The 25,152-nt window shown below is 37.4% G+C and overlaps 1 protein-coding gene across 10 annotated transcripts in view; it reads right to left on the bottom strand.

Annotated features, from left to right (window-relative positions):
* Positions 1 to 25,152, bottom strand: part of STXBP5 (syntaxin binding protein 5) — a 184,306-nt gene that overhangs the window by 143,437 nt on the left and 15,717 nt on the right. For all 10 annotated transcript variants that reach the window (XM_073337576.2, XM_073337566.2, XM_073337569.2 and 7 more), the window contains exons 3-4: positions 6,770 to 6,851; positions 5,301 to 5,401 (exon numbers count right to left, since the gene is read on the bottom strand). In XM_073337576.2, the coding sequence (XP_073193677.1) occupies positions 5,301 to 5,401; positions 6,770 to 6,851 (183 nt within the window). The remainder of the gene's footprint in view (positions 1 to 5,300; positions 5,402 to 6,769; positions 6,852 to 25,152) is intronic.

Genomic DNA, 25,152 nt, shown 5'->3' with positions numbered 1-25,152 from the left:
GAAACAAGCAGCTGAAAGAGGCATGCCATGTAATACTTTCTCCAGTTGTCTGTCAAAAGTGTCTGGTGCATTGCACAAGCAAAACAATTATTTCAAGTTATCGCAGGCCTTGACCTGCCGTGAAAGTAGTTTTTCCTTTGTATTTTCGATCCACTTCCACTTTAAAGTGACTCCACACAGAATCTGGTGCTGCCATCTATTTTCTCATCCAGAACTATGGTTGAGGCCCAGGGACTAGTAAAGCCTTTGTCTTTATTTTTCCCTGTTGGAAGGACATTCCCCTCCTCCCCGCAATATAAAGCACAGATGATTAAATATATCACTACACACTTTTGGGTATCATTTGCTTCCAATATACAACATCCTCTTGAACAAACATGGTACCAGTGCACCCTAAGATGTCTTACATATTTCATTATGGATACAACAGAGGAGCTTTAGGCTATGCTTCAGGTTGCACTGAAATAAAGCAGAGAGTAAACCTTGGTTATACTGAAAAATAGCGTATCCTCTACAAATTTACAGCACTTGAAGTGCAGAATAAGTTTTGTGTTTTTGATTAAATTTTTTAATTTTTAAAATTGGCCATTTAAGAATGCTCTTGCTGATTTTCAGGAAGCACAACCTTCACTTTAAATTGCCGGTCAATTTCCCGGCTTTTCCTAATGTCTCTGTTTTTGTGTGGTTGAGTACTCTTACTGGTTCTGAGAACTTTCTGTTTTTAGCTTCCAGCTTCCATGCTCTGGAAGGGTACAAAGCACTGATAAACAACCTTAACTCTCCTTTAACAAGCTTTTTTTGTTGGTGAATATACAGTCCATAAAGAACAGAATTCATCATAGGCTGTGTTTATTTCATTTCCACCCCCCATCATGTCTTCCTTCCTTATTTTTCAATTTCTACCTATGATAGTTCCAGAATATGGGGTTGGGGTGGGGAAAGGGAAGAGCTATTTCCTTAGAAAATGTCTAGAGAAAGATTAAGTAGCACCAATGCTATCAACCAGTTTAACCTTAGGGTGCTTTTCAATTTCTAGCTGATGACTAATTAAATTCTAATTGTATATGCTTTTGGGAGTATTTGTCTCTTTCAGCATCTGACCCATCTGTCATCATCCACTGTGCATCACACTAGCTCTGAGCATACACAGGGAGTTCTTCCTGAGCCACCATGACCCCAGGAGTTGTCCCTGTGAGAGTTTCATGACTGAATCCAATAGACCAGCTTGGATCTGTAGTGTATATATTTTCCTTGTGACACAGACATTTCCCATGTATTTACTGTAACGTACAAAGAATACATGTAGTATATGCACTATATATTGACAAGCACACAATTAGGTCTATTTGCCACTAGTTAAAAATTATCACTGTGGCGAGTACTTTGGTGAATGAAGCATAAGAAAGTATTGCCAACTGTCATTTCTACCAACTCTAAAAAATCTCTAGACAGAACATTTTCAGAAGAGTTCTGCTCTCCTTTATTACAAATATCTGAAAAATAAAAAGGTTGATGTTTGCTGTTTTGGTTTTGAATTGACTGTAGTGAGTCTTAAGGAAACAGTTGTCATGTTTAGTGTCTTATGTGGAGAAGTCTGTGTGACTATTAAAAAAAAATAAGGATAAAGCTTGAATGGTTAAGCACCAAAAAGTCATTAAATGCCAAAGTTTAGGATGCTACTATGTATGCACTACAACGCAGCTGTATTATTAATGATTTGTGTTCTCAAATACAATACCAAAATATTTCTACATTCCTCAATATACATTTGGCATCTTGTAAATTTCTTTATCTTTACATACCATAGTTCCATTAGTTTTTCTGTCATATAACAGTTATTAATTTAGTGGCAATCCTAAGAGCTGCTGTGCACTGCTTCAATGGAAGTCTTCTCAATTACAAATTGCCTCAACATCTGTCTTTCAATCATTCACAGCACCCATGTTCTATACACTTAGATATTCTCATGTTTGGAGACATGCCTCTGAACAGCAGTTTATTATTTCTATATCTCAGACACCGTTTCTCAGAGAAATACGCATATACAAGGGTAAGATACCCAAACATGGAAGGCTCTGATTTAGCAAGCAATGGTTTAATAAGAACCAGTAGCTGAAAGTTGAAATTTTAAAAAATTTATCTTTCTTTCAAACTTGAAATAATCATGTGTAATTAATCACTGGAACAATTATCTAGGGAAAAAATGCTTACTTATCCTACAGCCACTGTCATTCTTTAAGAGTTGTTTTCAGTATAGATTCCACTGTCAGAGGACACACACGTGCCCCTTTTAAGTGCCCCAAATGTTCAATGTTGGATTCTTTGGAATAGCAGTATGCTTCAGGGCTGTGCATTCTTGTGCTACCATGCAAGGGCAAGAAAGGGAGATGTAGCTTTTTCTATGATGTTCTTCAATTTGGATAAAATATGTATACTGGCATTTGAACTGTAATTGTGTAGAAATTAAATAACGTTTAAATGTTTTTAAGTGAGTTTGCTACTGAAGCAACACATTGCCGTACTTTGATAACTACATAAGAGATTAGTGCAAGGATTAATTCTAGTATTTGATATTTGAGATATTAGTGTAAATTATAAGGAAATAATCCTAATCCAAGTAAAAATATCGATAAAATTTTGAAGGTTTTTTTTCCATTATTAGGTTGTCATAGGTTGTCCTCAATTCACACGTCAGTCAACTCTGCTCACAGGAAATTTCTCATGGGTAAACTTCACTTATTGTACAAAAAAACCCTAAGAAATTAGCTGATCCAAGCAAAGGCATTGTAAAGTATCTACTTCAAAATAATGAAAAAATATCAACTTATAAATACAAATACAAACCTTACTAAGAGTACTTATATCAACCAGTTAAAAAAAAAAAAATCAACATACATCCTCTCCAGGAGTACTGTAGACTCCAAGAATGAGGATTTAGAATTATTTGTCTTCAATATACCTATAGTACCCAGTAGTAATCATAATACAATTATCCTTCACCTTTCTGTCCCCTAACAGAGTTGGAGTCTGTTTTGTTTTATAAATGATATGGTCAAAAGAAAAAACTGACCTTTCAAGGAAGTTGGTAAAACTTATCCCACAATACCAGATAGGAATGTAGTGTTGGAGGCATTTATTAGAGTTTTAGAGAGTATTCTGATCACTTCATAGGTCAAGAGGCCATTTTTTTTGCAGACCTATGATATCTACTTTAGAGACTTTGAAATTAATTCAATTGTGTAAATAAAATAATTTTGATAGTGACACACAAACAACTGTGCACTGCCAGAGAACCAGCAAAATTTGTCTTTGCAGCTCTTGCTAGATTGCTCACATTTGGTTATCTACTTTGCTTTTATCCTGCTTAAATTCACAAGTATGATTCTGAATGTGTCTTTTTTAGCTGTGGAAGATTCACACATTTATCAGAAAGCTCACACTTATGCTAATGATACTACAGTCAATATCCACAATACATAAAACCATTCTTAAAATTCCCCACCTGTCTTCCAGTGTCTAGCATTTGTATGATCTTAATGTGTTTAGATACTGATGTTTATTTTTGTTATGATTCTCACTAAATAGTAAAGTTTGAATGTAAAGAGACAGTTAAAACTATCAGATTCCATTATATTATTAATAAGGCTGCGAGTTTTTCCACAGAGGTCACAGATTCCGTGACTTTCCATGACCTCCGTGACTTCTGCAGCGGCCAGTGCGGCTGACCCTGGGGGCCGCCTGAACAGCTCCGGTGGCCCCGGGCCAGCCGCACCAGCTGCTGCTGGGGCAGTCTTGGGCCACTGTGCCCCCCTCCCCGCAGCAGCAGCAGGAGTTTGGGTATGTGAGGGGGCTCAGGGCTGGGGGAAGGTGAGGGCTCTAGGCGGCGCTTACCGGAAACAGCGACATCCCTCAGCTCCTAGGCGGAGGCATGGCCAGGCAGCTCTCGGCACTGCCTCCACTCCCTGCCCCCAAACACCCGCGGTGCCCCTGTGCTGCCCACCCCCCTCCAGCATTCGTGGCGCCCCCCTCTCCCCCACACCTGCAAGATTTAGTCAGGGGTATACAGTACAAGTCATGGACAGGTCACAGGCCGTGAATTTTGCATCTGATGAAGTGGGCTTTAGTCCACGAAAGCTTATGCTCAAATAAATTTGTTACTCTCTAAGGTGTCACAAGTACTCCTCATTCTTTCTGCTGATACACACTAACACGGCTACCACTCTGAAACCTGTTTACTGCCCATGACCTGTCCATGACTTTACTAAAGATAACCCTGACTAAAACGTAGCCTTAACTATAAACTTACTCCTAATGTAAAAATAAACAAAGTATGAGACATTAAGGATCAGTCTTAAGTACTACAAACAAGGCTATTCAATCCCATCAGTCAGTGCAGCAACCTCCGTTTCAATTATAGGTGAACCCTATTGTGTTTCACGCTAATCATAACATTCTCCTTAACGAGTTTTGGAACAAAAATATTAGTCTACTATAAAATCAGGAGCCAACTATCTCAGCTCCTCTCACAGCACAAAGCAAAATTAATGAACTACTACAGAATGTGTACCCAATCTACTTATGCATCCTTTAGTACTTCTTAGCATTTAAAAAATTTAGGACTAGCACTTCAATATTCAATGACATCTAGTTTTCTAGGCCACAAATTTTGTATTTTTTGTACTCCTTTTAATTTCAAAGGAAGTTTATCAACCCTTTCTACTTTTCTCCAATACATATTTTGGATTTTTCAATAAAAAAATTGAAATCCCACTTTGAAAGCCAACTCAGTGTCTCACATACAAGGATGATTTAAATGGTCTAATGAGATTAGTAACACTAAAAATATTTTTAGTACCAGTGTTACTCGGATACACCGAACATGTAAATACAACTGATTATGAAGTGTCAAATTCAAAGCCCATTAACTCTATGAAAAGATTCTATTTACTTAAGTGTGTTTTGGATCAAGCTGCAAGTAATTTTCATCATGGTGACTATCTTTAGCACTCATTCTTATCAGACAAATTGAATTGTAAGTAACTGTAGAAAATAAAAGGGTGTTTAAATATGTTAGTGTTTCTACTTGATTCAACTAACTTAGGTCCCAATTATCCTGCAACTCAAGCCCACACAGTCAGTTGCAGGACCAGAACCTTAATCTGTAGCAGTTTAGGTAAAATATTCTTGAGATAGTTTGCTGTTCAATCAATCTGTTCTTTAGATTTACACACCCCCCCACCCACCCACTTCATATATTTTTAAAAATATACATATGCAGGTGATTATGACCCAATTCTTACCTTTCTCTGTTAAATTTGAGTGAATGAAGTATAGCGGGTCTCTTTTGACGCAAATTCCATAGGTGTAAGGTGTCATCAGCCAAGGCACTCACAAGAGCTCCCTTGAGAAAAAGGATCATTCAGATGTTCATCTACATTTAAAGTTTATACTATCTTTCACTTGTGTAATATTCAGTTTCCAGAGACTTGTTTAACCAACATCAATGTGAAGAAATTTTATAGCAAGACCATCATTCAAACTGAAAAGTGCTATAGTAAATTTATACTACTACTTAAAGTAACAGCTTCAACTTTAAAAATTTACTTTTGGGGTAAATGTAATAAGAACATTAATAAAACATGGAAATGAGTACCAGTTTTATTTATTGAGAAGGTACATATTTTAAGCTACTGGATCACATTAAATACAATATACTATGTGTATTTCACCACAGAAAAAAAGACTAATTCTTAAATAAGTCACATATTGCCTTGTAGAAAGTAATAAAGCTTTTGGTGATATTTCTGATGGAGTATTTAGAAAAATATTTACCACTTCTTTTTAGAAAACTATTTAGTTTTCTGATATCCCTTATAACTGTTATTTTACATCAATGTCTCAAGAAAAAACAGTAGTTTGTTCCGTAAGATCCCAGAACTACTGTATCACATTTCATGAATATTCTTGAAACTACCACAAAATTTATAAATTAAAGGTTTGTTTTTTAAACTACCAGTTCTGTCTGACAATGTTAACACCTACTAACTCTTACAAATTACATCTCCGAGTAAATTATTTAAGAGCCTACAGGAAAACAAATATTTTTATTTTTCCAGCTGGTTTACTTCTTATATGTGACAGCATTTTTGTTAGTTTCCTCTGTCTGAACTAAGCAACAGCAGACAGCAAAAAATAAATTAAATCTCAGAATTGTTAAGCCACAAAAATTGGCAAGGTGTTTCTGGAGCAGATGTAGATAAATTAATCTCTTTTAAATGACCTATCTTTCATATTAATGGTGTCCCTTTAAATTCCAGATGTGTAGCTACTCAATTAACAATGTTTTTAATAAAGATCAGACTAAATAGCTTTGGCAAATGTTTAGAAAGATGGTGAATGAGGTAATATCTTTTACTGGGTTAACTTCTGTTGGTAAAAGAGACAAGCTTTCGAGCTTATCCATTCTGCAATGTTTGACCATAGTTTTTCTAAGAAAACCTATGAACATTATTATCTTGTTTACTGTGATAAAATACCCCAAAGAGAAAATTACTTTAGTAGTTTATTTTTGGACACCTGTATTTTTTTCTTGGAACAGAGCAAGAACAAAGTTAATATATAAGGACAATGAATAAATTATTACTATTCGATAAATATATGAAACAGTAATTCATATTCTTATTTGTATTTGAATGCTTTAAAAATACAGCCTTAAATATATGACGTACATTCTTTTTGAATGACAGTAAAGATTAAACTCTTTACAAACCTCATTAATCAGGAACTGGAGCTGGATTACTGCAGCTTCACTGTCATGTTGGCAGTAGCATTCAACTCCTGGCCGACCAAAACTGACAATGCTATTAAGGAATAACTGTTGTATGTAACAAAAAATTAGTAAAAATGAATATTATAAAAGACTTGATGTTTCTGAACAAGTCCTAAATAGCTTTGCAATTTGGTGCTTGCATTATTACCAATTTAGTTAATTATAAAACATGCTTATGTAATAATCAGAAAAGTTATAAATCACAAAGCCATTTCAAAATGCAGATCAGACACTTTATTCCTGTTCTTATTTACAATATAAATTAAGCCCCATCTTAATGATGTTCCAAAACTATTACTTAAACTTTTCACAAATTTGGCTGAGGAAGGATCAAAGTGGCAAGGGAATGGCAGAGAAGTAATTCCAAAGGACAATGAGGTATTATGGCAGTTGTGAACTCACTGTCACCCTCTCTATGCTCAGAGGGTGACTGAAAGGCTTTCATATTGGTAGGATTGAGGTAAACCCGGGACTGAACCACAAAAGGTGAAACCTAGACTTACTTCTCAATGAGTCCTTTATTTCTCTCCTTAAGAAATAAGGACTCCTCCTCTTTGGTGCCTTTCAGAACTGTAGGAAAAACATTACTTGCTAGTTAATTTTGATCTTTTGCCCTTTCCACTATCTCACATTTAGTTACAGAGCAGTGAGGAAATGGAAAAAGCTGCTGGAACACCTTAAGACCAGCAGGCTAATCAAAGCGGTCAGTGAAGAAATGCAGGGCCATGTTTAAATTAGTATTTAAAAGACGATTTGAGAGCTCTCATTGAAGGAAATTCTAGTCTTCTTATGCTCTCCAGTAACGGTCTGACTCTCCTACTCTAGTTCAGGGTTAGAGAAACAATCAAAGGGGCTTTTCAGTGGACGGAACTTAGGCCAAAATATTATAACACTATCATATGCAATATATCGGTGGAACACCACCTCGACTACTGTGTTCGGGTCCTATCACTTCATCTCAGAAGAGATATAGCAGAAAGAAAAGAAAGCCAAAGATGGGCAACTACAATGACTAGAAGAATGGAAAGAATTCCATGCAACGACAGATCAAAATATTGGGTCTGTTTAGGTTAGAGAGGAGGTGAAGAAGAGGGAATGCTGTAGAGATATATAAAATAAAGAATGACATGGAGAAGGAAAACAAGACAATCAAATTTAATACAAAAACCAAGACGACATTAAATTAAATTGAAAGAACTAATTAAGACTGAAAAAAGAATTTTAACAATATGTAATTAACCTGTGGAACTCCCTGCCACAGAAAATTGAGGAAAAGATGCAAGAAAAGATGCAAGATGCATTTATATGGACAGCATCAATTATATGGAAGGTTTAGACAAGTTAAGTAGTCTGGCATAAGCCAGCTACTAACTGCTTGAGGGCAGAAAGAATATTTCCCTGTGGACAAAGTTATTCAATATTTGTCCACTAATGGTTTTGTGCACCATTTTCTAAAGCATCCGATACTGACTACTGTCAGAGACAGAAGTCTACGGTATATAGACAGCTCATCTGGACCAGTACAGCAATTCCTATCTGTTTTAACCCTTTAGGAGCGCCAAACAACACTGTTTGAATGTTCAATCAACATTACTTCCTACTATGATTCAGCTATGGTACAGAAAACTTACGTCACAATAGGATAACACAATAAGTTATCTTATTCTTGTCTAACTTAATTTGACACCTAAAGGTTTCATAGAGCATCTACAACTGTATTATTGAAGTGACACTCAGTACCGTAAATCAGTTTACCACCACAACCTCATAAAATGTCAACTTTTTGAAGGAACAGCCAAGAGAAAAACAGTAGTTATTTCACAAAGAAACATATGGACTGTTGATAGGCGATTGTAAAAAGATGGGAGTTCTTAATCTCACTGCGTGTTGTAAATATCTTATTTAAAAACAGGATTGTCTTTTCCTTTCTCACAGCAAAAATAATCTTAGTCTTTCCAGTGTGAATGGTCTGACAACTGACTCTGGTATACTCCTAGACAGCAAATTAAACTGATAGGATAATATTTTCTGCTGCCAAAAGACAAAAAAAGGAGGATTTAGCATTCGTGAAAGTTATCAGAGAAGCTTGTATTTATCTTTTAACAGGTTCTCCAGGAACAACAGTATATCCACACAGCCACAACTACTGAAAGAAGGTTGTATTTTAAAAAAAAAAAAAAAAGTTTGGCACTTACGTAGAATCATACATATCAAAATCACTCTCCAAACACTAAATATTTATCACAGATACTATAGGGATAGCAGTAATTACCTCTGTATTAACACTGTCAACCCATTACCTTATGAAAATTCTTCCAAACATTTTTTGAAAAGCTGCAGGACTGGCACTAGAAAGACCCAGTGATAATCCAATCATATCTGGCCAGGTTATAAATAAAAACAAAATCCACTATTTTTATTTTGTGTTTTGTTCACTACACCTTCTTCCTGGCTTGCTGCCGAAAGCAACAAAATTTCATCAGTACTGGTCATTCACAGCTCCAGTCTTGTGCTTCAGCAACTCAGAGCACTAAGCCTCTGGAGAAAACAAAGGTGAATCATGATGCTTTCCCCCATCAAAATACCCTGTGCGTAAGGAGTTGGTGCACAGAGCTGGTAACTAGAAAACTGATGTCTAGATACACTTCTACTGATCAGTGTTGATTCTGAGTAGTTGTAACCTTTACTAATTGAGGTCTAATGCCCCACTAAAAAGTCACATGGCTGAGAATAGAACCCAAAACCTGCCTCAGATGTAGTACATTCTGCACACTGTTTCAGTGTGTCACCTGTGCTCCACTAATACCTAGTTCATATAGGAGAATAGTCTTCCGCTGCTAGCTAACTGTAGTTACTACTTTAACCTCAGCAATAGAGGCTCATATTAAAGTACTGAAAGTCCAAGGTACCTTGATGATATTTATGATTGAGGGTGGACTGTGAATTATACAGTTGCAAATAATAGAATTTGCTTTTATTTTTTAAATCTACATACTTACACATAAACTATATTAAAAATGTTAAGACTGCAAAGTCAAGAAGTCAGAAGTCAAGAAATACCAAAATTAAGATGGTCTGTACAACCTTAGTGTGTATGCACAAGGGAGCAGAATTGATACAGTCTTTAATTGAATGGGCATATAGCATTTTATCCAGAGAACCATTGCCTTATTCAGTACATAGCATGGATGGTGGTGAGGCACTCTTACTTTCTGGAGATGTTATATAGTAGAAACAGAATTAAATGAGAAATTGATTTGGCACATCCAAAAGCAAAGAAAAAATCCACAATCACGCACGTATAATTGCGTGCAGAGCTATTTCTGAATATCTACTGCTGAGAAAATGGAGTTGTATAAAGTATGATATACTGAAAAAGTCTGGTAAAAGTTACTATCTGAGTTACTGGTTCATATCCAAATGTTATTAGTGGTAAGCTATTTAGAAGCACCATCTCCAGTAATGTAACAATTGAAATTATCAAGCTTTGTATGCTAGGATTTCCTGGGTTCACACGAGTAACAAAAAAATATTTGCAACAAAGGGTTTTCCCAAATAGTACAATTAGCACTAAGCCACCAGAATGAATATCAGACAAATGACAGAGATTCTCTTCTGTCTCCACATCAAATATTTCAGATGTTTTAGTTTAGAATTTGCAACAGTACAATGTTTCAAAAGTTTCTCAGGCACCAATTTCAAGTTTAAATTAATGTAAATCACAATTTCACTTATAAAAGATTAAGGGTTTTCTTCCACCCCAGAAGAAAGAGAAAAATACTTAGAGAAAAATAATGAGGGGAAAAAAGCAATGAACACCACAAATGCTCTGTGTGAAGTAGCCCAGAAAGCAAGCTTGCAGTATAGTAGCAATTTTGCCAAAGGGCTGTGTATCTTGTTCTCAAAAATAAGGCAACTATTTAAAAGCACAAAACAGCTCAGAATGTCAATTAGGGAAAAAATGGAAAATATGCAATTAATTCTTTCTACATATAATATAACCTCAAAGTTCATTACAGGAAACTGGCAGAACCTTGAGCATTCTGCAGTTCTGCAACTAGTTCTTGTTTGTACTGAAAATTTACAGTTGGAAAGTGGAATGCATACAATATATACATGTTTTGTGTACTGTCAGTTCCATTCAAAGTGGAGCCTATATATTAAAAGGATGAAAACAAATTGCATTTACTGCGTTCACTTTGGCTGGCAGCTAAGATCAGAAATGCTGTGGATGTCAACTGGCTAGTCAGGTGCCTCCAACAACTTTCAAACAGGTGGTTGGCGGGGAGTGAAACACAAGTGAGATTTTCAGGCAGGAATGTACTTATGGTAAGGGAGTTGGTCTTTGCAAGTTTTTTTAAACACTACACTTACCAAAAGTACAGACACATTAAAGTATACTAAATTACCATCTGCTTCAATACATACTAATATTGTGTTGTGTTCATTTGTTTTTCCTCTACTACATGATGAACCAGTACACAATTGACTAAGTGATGCAAAACGCAAGGAACAGATGTCAGAGAATTCAGCATCCTCCACAATGCCAGCTTTCTTCCACACAGAATTAGTAGTTTACTTTAACCCCCCAGGGCCAACAAAAATGCAACAGCTAGCTATGTTTCCTTCCCAATCTTTTTATTGGGTTTCATCTGAATTTGCAATAGATATAAACTAGTATCTTTACTATTTCTTATTGTAAAATATCAAATTACTCATGAATCATTTCTTTTGGAAAAAGAAAAGGAGTACTTGTGGCACCTTAGAGACTACATACAAACTAATGTGAAGAGAGTGGTTACTTTGGATGGGCTATTACCAGCAGGAGAGTGAGTTTGTGTGGGGGGGGGGGGAGAGAGGGTGAGAAAACCTGGATTTGTGCTGGAAATGGCCCAACTTGATGATCACTTTAGATAAGCTATTACAAACTATTACATAAGTTCTGAAAATCAATGAACAGACATCTGCTTATTGGGTTATAGTAAAAAAACCCAAGCCAAATCAAAAAAAGCAAAAGTTGTCAGGGTATAAATGGCACCATATTTAAATGTGTAGAAAACCAAGAAGAAAATATTTGAGAATTTGACATAACTGATATTGTTTATCTAATTCTTTGCTGTAACTCTTCCACAGGGGAACTCATTGCAACATCAGGGACTTCAGTTTGCTATGAGATAAATATAACATTGCCTCTAAAAGCTAATGAAGACTAAACTTAATCAAGAATATTTTCTGTATCCTAGATTACCTCTTCCTTTTGAAATACAGTACTTAAAATAACCATGCCAAAACTTCTGCTGGAAGTCAGGATAGCTCAGATGATCACCTGCAAGTCACTAAACTCAAATCCAGCCAGAGGCATTTCTGAGTTGAAACGGTTATCAACAGGTTTCAGTGACATCAGAAAAATCATTTTAACATTTGATAACTTTGCTGGCAGTCTCAGCAAAGACGACAAGCAATAAATGAGTGTCAGACAGTGGTTTTCCTCTCCGATCATGAGACAATGATAAGATGGTGTAGCGTAGTGCAAGCTTGTACTTGCTACCTATAATGCAGCTATTCTGTGGATGCATTAATGCAGTATCAAAGCAACAAAAACTATTTTTCCACCATTGCCAGATAAAAGACAAAATATTTTTGCTTAAATACTCAAAAAACCCAAACAAAACAAACTGTCTTCAGGAAGGCATTAAACTTTGGAAATTTCAGCTAAAGGGTCATTGTTTCAGAAAGCTATAAATATGTGAAAACCATAGACTATAAGCATAATTTTCCCCCCCGACTGTAACTATGTTCAGAGCTGTTCAATGCTTGCTAGAACAGATTGTTATTTAAAAAATAAACTTATGTAATTTAAATTAAAAAACTAATTTAAATAATCTATTTTAAAATTGATTTTTATCCACCCTGCTGAATTCCAAACCCTATCTTAATCCTTCCTTGCTGAATCCCTTATTAATCTTAATAGAGACTGCCTCTGCAACAAATCCCAATGTCCGCACACTGTTATAGCATTTTGACGCACCTTGCCATCCTTTAATTGGTTTTTAACTTAGAATCAAGGTATCAGATCCTTCAGATCTCTATGATCCTTAAATTCCGAAGATCTTTTTAAAATCTTTCTTTGCTCAAGCACTTACTAACCCTGATAGAGAAGTAGAACACCCCCTGACTATATACACCTGAATATTTAAAGTACACCTCTACCCCAATATAATGTGATCCAATATAACACAAATTCAGATAGAACACGGTAAAGCAAAAATGTCTCATCTACAACATTCGTTCTCAAACTGGGGGTTGCGACCTGGTTATGGGGGGTCACGAGCCCCAATCCCAGAGCGCGGTTGCAAGTTACGAGCCCCAACAGGGACGTGGGCCTGCGAGCCCCGACCCCAGGCTTGATGTGAAGAACGACATCAAATGCGCCCTTTCTAAAACATCAAGAATAAAACTTCTTGTGTCAAATACTGTAATAATAATGGAAATGCTTGAGGCCAAACATGTTCGATATAACGCAGTTTCACCTATAACGCGGTAAGATTTTTTGGCTCCTGCAGACCATGTTATATCAGGGTAGAGGTGTACTAGCTACTTTACACTCAGACAAAATTGGCCAATCAAGATCCAAGCTTCCAGAGGTCTAGCTGTGTCCAAATGGTCTCCTCACTGGCTCTCAGCACCAACTACCAAATTCCACCCACCTCAGACTAAGTGACCTGAGCTGGCCTTTATCAATGTGGATCACTGCTTGACTCTCCTCTCTGACCCCTGACCTAGTTCTTGCAGGTAGCCACTGCCACAAGGACAGGAGAGAGCTTCTATCTGGTTATGCTCTCATCCCTTTCTGAATCCAGTGAGCACTGCACAACTTTCCAATCTGACTCTGGCATCCAATCCTTCCAGGAAACCCTATTGCATTAAGATTGTCCCAAAAGTCCATAAAACCTCCATTATTTTTCCCTTCAATAAATTGGGTCTGCTGAGGAAGCAGCCTACTGCCAAGTGTCAGGTGGCAAAGGGATTTACGTCCATCTTCCTCATGCTATGGCACATCCTCTCTACGCGTGGGAACAGGGGATGTCCCTCTCTATTCCTGGGCTGTATTTGAGGAAACCAACTCCCCTCCATAGGTTAACCATGCTCGTCCCGCAAGGACAACTCCCTCTTAAGGCCTGGGCTACATTTAAAACTTACACCTAGCTATGTCTCTCAGGAGTGTGAAAAATTCATACCCATGAGAGATGCAGTTACACTCACCTAAGCCCACATGTAGACACCACAAGGTCGACAAGTGAATTCTTTCTTCAACTGAACTATCACCTACAGCGATAGGAAAACCCTCTTCAGCTGTTGTAGCAAGTGTCTATATGACAGTGCTACAGCAGTGTATGTGCAGTACCATAGCTGTGCCACTATAGCGTCTACAGTATACACAAGCCTATTGTTTTGATTCTCAGAGAGCTGAGAGTCAGGACCCCTTGACTGTGGTGTCCCCTAGTATCCATGGACACCCTCTGTAATGGGTCCCTCTATTGTAGGTCACAACCTCACGGCTGCAGCCTATGTATCTTGGACACCACGCCTCAGTTTCCCTACTGGAATCTTTGTTACAGCCATCCTCAGCTGCTGATTGGTAACTGACATGAGAGAGTTCCTTGCCAAATGCACGGGGCATAAAGATCCTCCCATTCCCACAGTGCACACTGTCGATCACCTGGTTTGGCCACTTCCTGATCCCTCTTTGGTTCCACTCAGGTAAGTGGAACCCAAATGCAGTAGAGACCCTTAAAGGAGCCAATTGCCTTTTCTTTCACTTGTGAATGAGTACATAACAAAAGCATCACTTCTTTTAAATCTTTATTCCTTTAAGAAAAGGGAAATTAAAATTATACAACCGGCAAGGCCTGTTTATAACATCACTGTTCTGTGTCACTTCCAAGCCCCACGGCACATTTTTAATGAGTGAGAACTGGTTCTTATGCCTTTCTATACAGTACCAAACATACAGTTGATGTTATAGCAATAAACTTCTTTTCTAGGACTCTAAATTCAGCACTTTTACTTTTAAAAAATATAACATCTGATTTCTTCACTGGTAAGTGAGAGTTTGCAATAAAAAAAATCAAAATATAGTTTAGCAAAGTAGAAAAGAATACCAGCTAACAGTTACATTAAAATGAAAGTCACTAAAGAGAAATAGGAATACAAATTAATACAAACAGGATGCAAGTAAATCAATGGAACTTAGATAAAAGAAAACAGTTAGCTGGAACCAATGAGAAGTGGTATTGAGGATATTTTGCATTACTTACTTCCTCCAAACACATAATGTCTTGCTCAACAGTTTATGTTAAAATTGATTTCTTTATTAGCTGGGAATAGGAAAAGTAAACCAGTCTAATTTAACTACTTCTTTCATTTAAAATAAGGAGCTGTAGCCTTATTAGGATCTAATCCTTAAAACCATAAGGGGAAATATATAAAACCCTAATGTGTTCTTAAAGTAGCTTCATCTGATTTGGGTAAAATGCCTTAATCATGTGACTATTGAACAGCATCACACAGGGCCGAGTTACGGTTCTTTGGATGCCTTAATTCAATTTAATACTTTAACATGTATGCGTTTTTTTTTTTGTTAACGCTAAATTGCCTCGATTTGTTATGCTTAGTTTTAGGATAATTAAAACATCCCTGTAAGAAATTTTATCCTTAAATTACCATCATGCACTCTTAATCCTAACTCCAATTTAATGGAGTTTTTTTGCCTGGGAACTGAAAAGAAGATATTGTAGTCTTCTCTCACCAACACTCAGCATGGTCCAATGCAGAGAAATAAAGTGCAGTGCTATAAAATAAAATAATCATCCATCAATAATTATAGGAAGTTTTTTTTTTTAAAAAAAAAAAAGGCAGAAGTTGTGGAGCCAAAAGAAGACTTGCTTAAATGTTTGGAGGCTGTTAAGTTTGTAAAGAGCCAGCAAATGTTCTTACACCACTACGCTGTTTTTAAGGAATTATGATTTTGTCACTACATAATTAAAATATGGTAGGAAAAATACTCTGTAAGCAGCAGCAATTAAACACATTTCTATTTCAAAAAGGGCTGGGAAGTCTGTACTGTATTTTCTGGATCTTTAAAACAACATTGAAAATACTGGGTAGGGGTAGAGAATAGAAAAAGAGCAGAAGAACATGGGAAGCTAGTAGGATCTATTTACTGTGAGATTAAAGTTAATCTGTTGAAATGTATGTTTTCATTTTGCAAGGTAAGGCGAGCCTGAGGGAGCAGGAAATTGACATGCAGGGGGGTGTATCTGTAAACAACGAAGACACAATCAGAAGACACTGGTCGCAATTCATATGAATGAAATACTATCTTAGTGTGTACCTTTTGGATAGAATGAGACAAGGATGGACCTGATGGTTGCTTGGAGCGAGAGTAGTCAATATTGTGCGATGCAACTGACAACAAATGCAACTACATTGAAGACAATTGGACAATCAGATCCATGGTGGGGGATCAGGATAAACAGACAGCATAATTAAAACATTAGGGGAAGCAGGCAGCCTTGTCCAGTGGATAGAACACTGCACTGGCAGTCAGGAAACCCGACTTTACTTTCAAGGCCCTTCACAGACAATCCCTACCCTATCTATCATCTCTTATTTCCTATGGAGCAGTCAATACACAGCTCTGATTGGCCCAAAATGCCAGCTTCCATTGTCCACTTGTTAAATTTTCAAACAGGTACCTCATGCTTTGTTCCATGCTGACCCACAGATTTAGGAGGCACTCCCCGTGAGCATCTGCAAAGCTACCTGACTAGCCACCTTCAAATCCCTCCTTAGAACTCTTTTGCTGTGATAAACAAAAAACCCCACACATGTTCACAACAGTTAGCCCATGGTCTCAGCAGCCTATTCAATAATCAATATTGTCTCATTGATCGTTGTGCTTCCTTGTTTGTCCATCTCCATTTGTTGTTGCTTGTGTTATACCTACATTGTAAGCTCCTTGGAACAGAGACTGCGTGTGTGTGTGTGTACAATGCCTAGCATGTGACTAGCTCTTAGGCACTATGGTAATACAAATAATACACAACAATTTGTGTGCTATTCCCAGCTCTTCCAGAGGCTCATTCTGCAATCTTAGGCAAGGCATTTTACTTCTCTGCACCTCAACTTCCCTCTCTTTAAAGTGTATCTATTTACTACCTCTTTGGAAATTGCTTTAAGATCTATGGATATAAAGCACTATATACATGTTAAACACTACTACTACTCTAATGTACCATATGTTATGAGATAACTATATAAAAAAGTACAAGAAGTGACATATTATTGAGTCACATTAGGAGAGGCAAATGAAGTAGATGCTAAGCAATTTAATTTGCCACATAAACAGAAGGACAAATGTAGCTTTTAAAATTAGAGTCTTTGGATAGCTGGGTGCGCATGCACGTTTTTAACTGGCTTCTCCATTTTAGAACTGTTGTGTCCATTTGGCCAAACATCTGAAGTTAAATCTGAGTTTCACAGCCAGCTGCTTCCAAATACAAATTAAGAATGCACTGTTCTTATCTGCAGAGGGGAAAAGTGTCACTAGAGGGCAATGCAAGGTTGCTCTTAGCCAAGGGGAAGCAACATCCCACCACTCTCCTTTGCTGGAGTTACAACCCCATAAGAATGTGAGGTACTTGGGGAAAGACAGAAAAATAAAGGGAAAGATGCCTGCCTCGGGCCTAAGAGGCACTCAAATGACTTTCTCCCTTTAGGACTAGAGAAAAGTGGAAAGAGGAAAATAAATAGGAAATGGAATTATCAGAGAGTATATTCATGCACCAAGAAAGCTGGAAAGGTATTAACATTTTATTGTAAATTGTTGCAGATAAAGATTACTAGAGAGCAGAAAAAAAGTTTCTACTGAAGTTACTGTTGAATTTTAACATACTGTTTTCCTTGTGAAAGCTATTGCATAAGATGGTTTAAACAGTATCTTGTTTCAGACTGCACTGATTAAACTATACCAAGGTTTCCATTCAAATACAGGTTTCTTGAGACTCTCCTTTAGGTTTGTTGAAAAATATATTAATGTTTTATATGCATCTTATTGGATTTACGTGGTTACATTTGAATTCAAGAACTTTTAGATAAACTGAGATATACAAGTGTCAGTGTTTCTCCTGCAAGAGACTAACCCATCAAACTGGAATTTTACACTCTGTGTACACTAAAAATCAAGATATAGTGGTTACTCTCTCCCTATAGATGCGCAATCGGGGTGGATAAAAATGGATTTCAAAAATATCAAAATACTTAAACAGAATTTTCTTTTTAAAAATAAATGTTTAAATTTTAAGTTTGACAACCTATGTTAATGCCTAAACTTACTATAATCTATTAAAATCATTTTAATTTAAAATAACTTCAGCAGCAAACGTAGTGCTAGAATGTATAAAAATAGCCGAAGTGCTGAGCTGGTCAAAGTCACCCAATATGCACTTAGAATTATAAATTTATTGTTGTGCTAAACCATCTTTTTGACAGCAGAAGCCTCTTCTGCAGGTGCAGAGAGTGTTTTCTTCCTTTTAGCTTAATCAACTAATTTAGTTCGATGACTAGCTCACTCAAAGTTAAGAAACCAAGGGCAGCTGAAAAAGCAGGAAAGCTTATTTTCCTCTTCCACTTGATGAATAAAAACTAGATGTGAGACGATGAGATCTACTACAGTAGTTCTAAAATCCTGAAGGACAAGTTGAGAAGAAAAATAAGTTCTATTCACTAACTATAGATAATTATTTATTAAACAAAGATAATGTTATTTTAAATGCAAAGCATTTTTGATAAACTTACTTTCTCTCCTTATGCATGCAGAACATTTAAGATAGGTTTTGTTGTTGCAATTGTTTAAACCAATTTTAAAAAATGTAAAATGCTGTTTATATGCATTTTTAATTGAATTGTAATTTTCATCCAAATGCAGCTTGACTCAATCACCAGTAAAAAGTTACTCTTGTAAATAAGAAATGCATTATCCATCATTTTCTAACATAACAAAAAGAGAAAGAATTAAGAATCTGAATAACTGTTAAGCTATGCAATTGCTTAAATAAATGTGTATAGATTTTGCTAACCAACAGGATACAGTAAGTACCATCAAATTTAGCATAAAAGCTATATTTGATTACAAATAGACATGTTTTAATGGTTACCAACCAACCTTTCTTTAGGAAAGTAGCTAAAAAGTAGAAATGCAAATCAAGGTTCCCTTTTTAGTGATTTAAATCAATCCATCCTGAGCACAACAACACTCACTGGTAACAGGGCACATCACTAATGAAAAGGTAGAGACGCACTAATGTAAATTTAAAAATAGTCACAATTTTATTCAAAACACTAAACAAAACACACTGTGGGTTGTCCACACTAATTTTGTTTTCTGGCTGCCAGTAACGCCCACTTGTAAGCCACCTCCATTATGGCTACCCTACACACTACTCTATGAAGCAAATATAACCCATGATCGGCAAGTAAATTCACTAAAGAATATCCTAATCTAGGCAGTATTTTAAACTATTACTACAGTCAAACAATACAAAGAATGCAAAACAAACAAACAAACAAAAAAAAACAGTAGCTTAACACAACAGATATGTCAAATTGCTGTTAATCCATTGTTCCATTTGCAGGATATATTTTTTGCATTTCATCCATATCACATCATTTCGTTATGGTAGTTGCATGTCTAAGTCCCTGACTATAGCAAAAAAAAAAAAAAAAAATTACATCTGATAGTCTGTTAAATAGCAATAAACTGTGGAAACATTGGAATACTTTGGTGCTTAAGAATTCCTGAATACCAGAGATGAAAAACAAAAAAACAAAAACACATTAAATACAAGTATAAAATGAAATTTTGGAGTCAATTTATGCCTAAAAAAAAAAGTAAGTCAGAACAATAGCAGCTATCCTAAACTAAAATCATTCTGAAAATAAAAACAGTTTTTAGGGCAATTTGTATATTATTCTCCTCCTGTGACAAGGGGAGGAAAAAAGTACATAAGAAGCCACGAAAAAAAAACAAACCAATGGTTATGCGTAGGTTTTATTAAAAATAAGTAAGTGAATGATGAGTGTTTTTATACAGAGCTTTTTAAAGAGGGTGTATAATATACCAGTAAACTGACTAGTCTACAACATTGCTGTTGTGTCTACTAAGGAGGGGAAAAAGCACATTCACACTTCTGACTGATTTTTGAAAAAAATATATACAAAGAACTAAGCCTTAGAACAAACCAGTGAGTAATTAAAGGAAAAAGCCATCTATTAACTCAATATTAATATTACACTCAGGTTAGCCTAGCCATGCTGGTGAGCCAAACAATATGTGCATCCAGTTCATCTGTTCTCTCAAAATTTTTATTTAATTTAATACTAAGTCTCCTATTATAAAAAACACTTTTTCCGCCCCCTTAACCATCATCTCCTTAGTCTTTCAAGCTTCTCCCTTGTTGTCATCAGGCTGCAGAGAGTGATAACGCAGCTCACTGGACACTTAACCCTCTGTCCAAGCCCCTTAACCAAGACAGAGAAGAGATATAAGTTTCAGAAGCCTTTCAGCACCTCTCCTTAGAGAGGTTCTGAAGATTTTTTCCCCCTTGGGGACACCACCATGAAATTACTTATACAATAGTACTTTTAACAAACATAAAAAATTAAGAACAGAAAGAGCGTATTTAAACAAAAGTAACAATTTTCTTATCACTAGATGTACACTTTTCATATAGTAAAGTAGATAAGGAATGTTCATGTTAAGATTTATGTTCCATGTGAAAAACAGTAAAGTCATTAAATGCTGCTAACAAAATCACTGTCAACATTTTGTAACAAAAAAATTGGGCTTAGTTTGTTCATTTTTCAAAACCTTCATGCATTTAAGTTCAGATGTAAGTTACCAGGTCAAGCTACTAAAAGTTTGTTATTCCTCAGAACAGGTACACCATAGAGAATAAGCTTCAACTATTTCTTGATGAGGAAATGGGGACAACCACCACTAGGGATGAGAAGAATTAGAAAAGAAAGAATCACTGAGCATCTGTGCTATGAAAAGAGTTGTCTTATTGTATTAACCATCCTACCATAGGATGAAATGTACAATATTTAAAAAATAGCACAGGGTTATTTTCTTGGATCTTATTATTCAAGGACATTTTTAATAATTTAAGACAGTGCCCTATTTACAATATAATGGTATCCTCAGCTAAACGTAAGGGCTGAAGGCAGGGTGGATTAGCACATCACAATATAGTTATTATTTAATAGGAAGACCTCCAAATCATCATACTAAAAGATGCTCTTCAGCTTTTCACCCCTCCATTCTAATGTTACTTTAAGTCTGTAACGTTTTTTACCCCGTGGGAACGCCCTACACCCCATGTTCAGCCTTATGATTGTGTGGTATCTAATGCGAAGTCTGTTGTGTCGGGTGTCTTCAGAAGACTCATGATGTACTGAGCATTGTTATGGTAATATTATAGTAATCATTGTTATAGGTTGTAATTTCATGTATATAGTTATGAGGCTGAAAATGTGTCCTCATGGCAAACCCAGGCAAAAACTCTCCAAGAGCAAAGGGGCAGTTCACACCTCATCAGGGCATGTATGGGACAAACCCAGCCCAGCCTCACAGGAACAAAGGACACTGACCTAGGCAACAACAAAGGATCTGTTGGACACTTTAGTGAGTCACCCCCCTTCCTTTGGTCAGTTTGAGACTGTGATGAGGTAATGCTCAGCTGACTCTGAAGAGAGCGGGGGGGGGGGGGAACCTAGAGAGAAGAAAGAACATGATAAAAGGGAGAGACATTTGCCATGCTCTTCCTTTCTCTCTTCCACCTCCATCTACAGATATCACCACCAAGCAACTGAAGCACTGATCAAAGGGGAGAGCCTGGCTGAAGGGCAACCAGCCAGCCTGTGGTGAGAAGCATCTAAGTTTGTAAGGGCATCGAAAGTGTTAAGATCAGCTTAGAATGAGTTTTGCTTTTATTTCATTTGACCAAATCTGACTTCTTGTGCTTTGACTTATAAATCACTTAAAATCTATCTTTGTAGTTAATAAATTTGTTTCTTTATTCTACCTGAAGCAGGGTGTTTGGTTTGAAGCGTGTCAGACACTCCCCTTCAGATAACAAGCCTGGTGCGTATCAATTTCTTTGTTAAACTGACAAACTCGTATAAGTTTGCAGCGTCCAGCAGTCATAACTGGACACAGCAAGACGGAGGTTCCGAGGGTTGTTTCTGGGACTGGACATATTGGCTGTGTCATTTAGTTGCACAATCCAAGCAGCTTACACACCAGAGGCTGTGTGTGAGCAGCCCAGGAATGGGGGTTCTCACAGCAGAGCATGATAAGGCTGGTTCCATTAGGGAAGTCAAGGATTGGAGTGACCTAGCAGATCACCAGTCCAGATAACACCAGGGGAACGTCACAAAGTCCCTCTGCTCCATTTAACTACTACACTCAACATATTAATATACATGCATCCCTAATACTGATTGTGACGGGTTCCCCCTGGGGTGCCACCTGGAACTGGGCTGAGCCCTCTGACCCACAAGCCTGGACTCCCTCACTCTGTGCTGCTGTGACAAGCTGCAGACACACTCCCAGTCTTACACTTTCACCAGCATACACACAGGTATGGACACACCCAGCTGCAGTTACACACAGGCTCCCTGACCAACCATTGCATGTGAACCAACAACAGAGAGGCTACAGCCAGTACACTCCCCAGCCTAAGACACCAGAGCTGTACTGTCCTGCACTGGTGAAAACTGGACCAGTATGAATTTATTCCCCAGTTTGCCACTTCTGCAAAGTAAAGTGGACGTGCACCAGCTCTTGTTCATGAGCTGAGATTTTTCCCCACTTTGCACTTCAAACATACAGTGTTTTAGCTAAAATATACAATAGATTTATTAACTACAGAAAGATTGCTATCACTTATAATCACTTAAAAGCTAACAGCTCAAAGTAGATTACCATAAGAAATAAAACAAAACCACAATCTAAGCCTAATATACTAGTTAGTATTTGAAGCAGTGTCTCAGGTTAGCTTTTTCAGGCAGGCTTCCTTCTTTCCTGACTGGGACCAGCACTTTCCCCCAGTTTAGTCTTTGTTCCTCAAGTGTTTCCAGGAGTCTTCTTGTGTGGGAAGTGAACAACAGATGACGTCACTCCCTGCCTTATATAGCTTTAGCATATGGCAGGAACTCTGGTTTGGGAACCAAGTTTTGAAACAGTTTATGGAAAAATACTGACATCCCAAGATGGAGTACAGAATCATGTGGCCTGGTCACATATCCTTGTAGAGTCATAGCAGCCATTACTTACAGACTGTCTGGAGGCTGTTCAGGAAGGCCTATTATCTTCCCTAATGGCTCATTGCCCTGAATAGGCCATTCCCAACCAGCAATCTAGACTGAAAGCATCTTGTCTAGTGGGCGTTACCCAGGTAATCATATTCAGAAAATCATAACTTTTCCAGTGACACCTCACATGACTTATCTTGTACAGAATGCATCATAATTATGCCAAAACCATATTATAGTAATATTACTATGACGAATATGAGGTGCAGTATCACAATGATCACCTCAGCTTCTCACCCCTTCTTTAAGGAGCAAGGTAGATCAGATTTGTGGGAAGTCTTCTTTCCTCCCATCCCTACTAACAGCAGTTTCTTTTTAAATTAAGTTACATTTATTAATTGGGGTTAGGTGGTGATAGGCTCAAAAATTTAATTGAAGCCCTGGTAGTTCATATGAGAAATGTGAAGGACGAGATAGTGTGATGGTTCCCTTTTAGTGGGATCAGCACATGGCTGGTGTTTTGGCCAGCTTTGGCTTTTGTTAGCTATTTTTACCCACCCCCACCCACACACAGTCCCCACTCCAAACAAACATACCAGGGTTCCCTGCATCCAGGTCACTTTCCCCACCTGGGCTGTGAGACATCAGGAGCTGCTGCTCTTGAGCCCTCTCCTTACACAGTCCAGACAGGGAAAGTGACCTGGATGCAGGGAGCCTTGATGTTGCTCCTCGCTCCCCACTTCACAGCCTCTTAGAGGTGTGCAGGGCAAAGGAGCAGCAGTCTTGGGGGGAGTGAGCAGCAATACCAGCTGCTTCGTGCATCCAGGTCAGTTTCCTCACGTGGGTGCAGGAGGAGGATGCAGGGGCAAATGAAGGGGGGAGCAGGCCTTTGGGGCAAAGGGAGGAAGGGGAGCCTGGAGAGCCCATAGCGGCCAGGGGGAGAGGGGGGCACCACGCCCACGGCGACCAGGGACACCAAAATGCAAGTTCACCCAGGGTGCCATTTTCCCTAAGGCTGGCCCAGGCCAGCAGTCATTTTCCCCAAAAATTGGTGACATTGACTGTCAGTATTAGAGTAAGCCTAAGCCAAGAGAGAAGTCTTTACCTTGGATGAAGTGCAACAATAGCCTCATTCTTAGGAGCAGCAGTTTGATCAATGTCCTCCCTATGAGATAAGCAGTACAAGGGATAGCTTAAACTTTAGCAGACGCCAACTTAGGTGGAGAGAAAAACCAAACCATACACGAATGATGAGGGTTATACATTTCTTACTAAGAAATTACATACAAAGCAGTGTTTCTGAACTCTCGTATACTTGTGAAAGACAAAAAGGGGTTGCCAGAACTACCAATGTTTAAGGATTCCAAAACAGGTGTATTAGGCCCCCTCAACCAATAGCTCTCAAGGTAGCAGAGACAAAAAACACAAACAGATTAACAAAGTTCTCTGTAACAAAAAAAAACCAAAAACATACATTTCTTCTGTGTTTGTACATCTTTCTTTTGATTAATAGAGTTCTGGTCTTGCCTTTTTCAGGAGAACATACTTCTGCAACTCATTCCATGAAAGGCAGCAACAGTGAATTCAGCAGAGAGGTCAGAATGTAAAGTACTATGCAACAAAATATTTGGCACAATTTTTCCTCTACCTATCACTCATGTGCTGCAGCACCTGACCAAAAGTTCCATAACTGCATATCATAAGTTGGAGCACTGCTTTTTTATACTCTATTTTATCATGTTGCTCTTCTAATATGTGAAGGGAAAGTATAAGAATTACGGAAGATGAATAAAGGTTTTCAAATCAAATATGTCAAAGAAATTCATGCAAACTGAATATAGGAAGTACAAATAAAATATAATTTTCATTATTAGTTTTCCTTGCAGCCTTGTACAATGCAGTTTGAAATTTACAGTTTTTTCTTAAAGAGCAACTGATGAAAATTT

The sequence above is a fragment of the Lepidochelys kempii genome, chromosome 3 (assembly GCF_965140285.1).
Source record: "Lepidochelys kempii isolate rLepKem1 chromosome 3, rLepKem1.hap1, whole genome shotgun sequence".
Lineage (NCBI taxonomy): Eukaryota > Metazoa > Chordata > Testudines > Cheloniidae > Lepidochelys > Lepidochelys kempii.
This window is presented reverse-complemented; position numbering and strand designations above follow the sequence as displayed.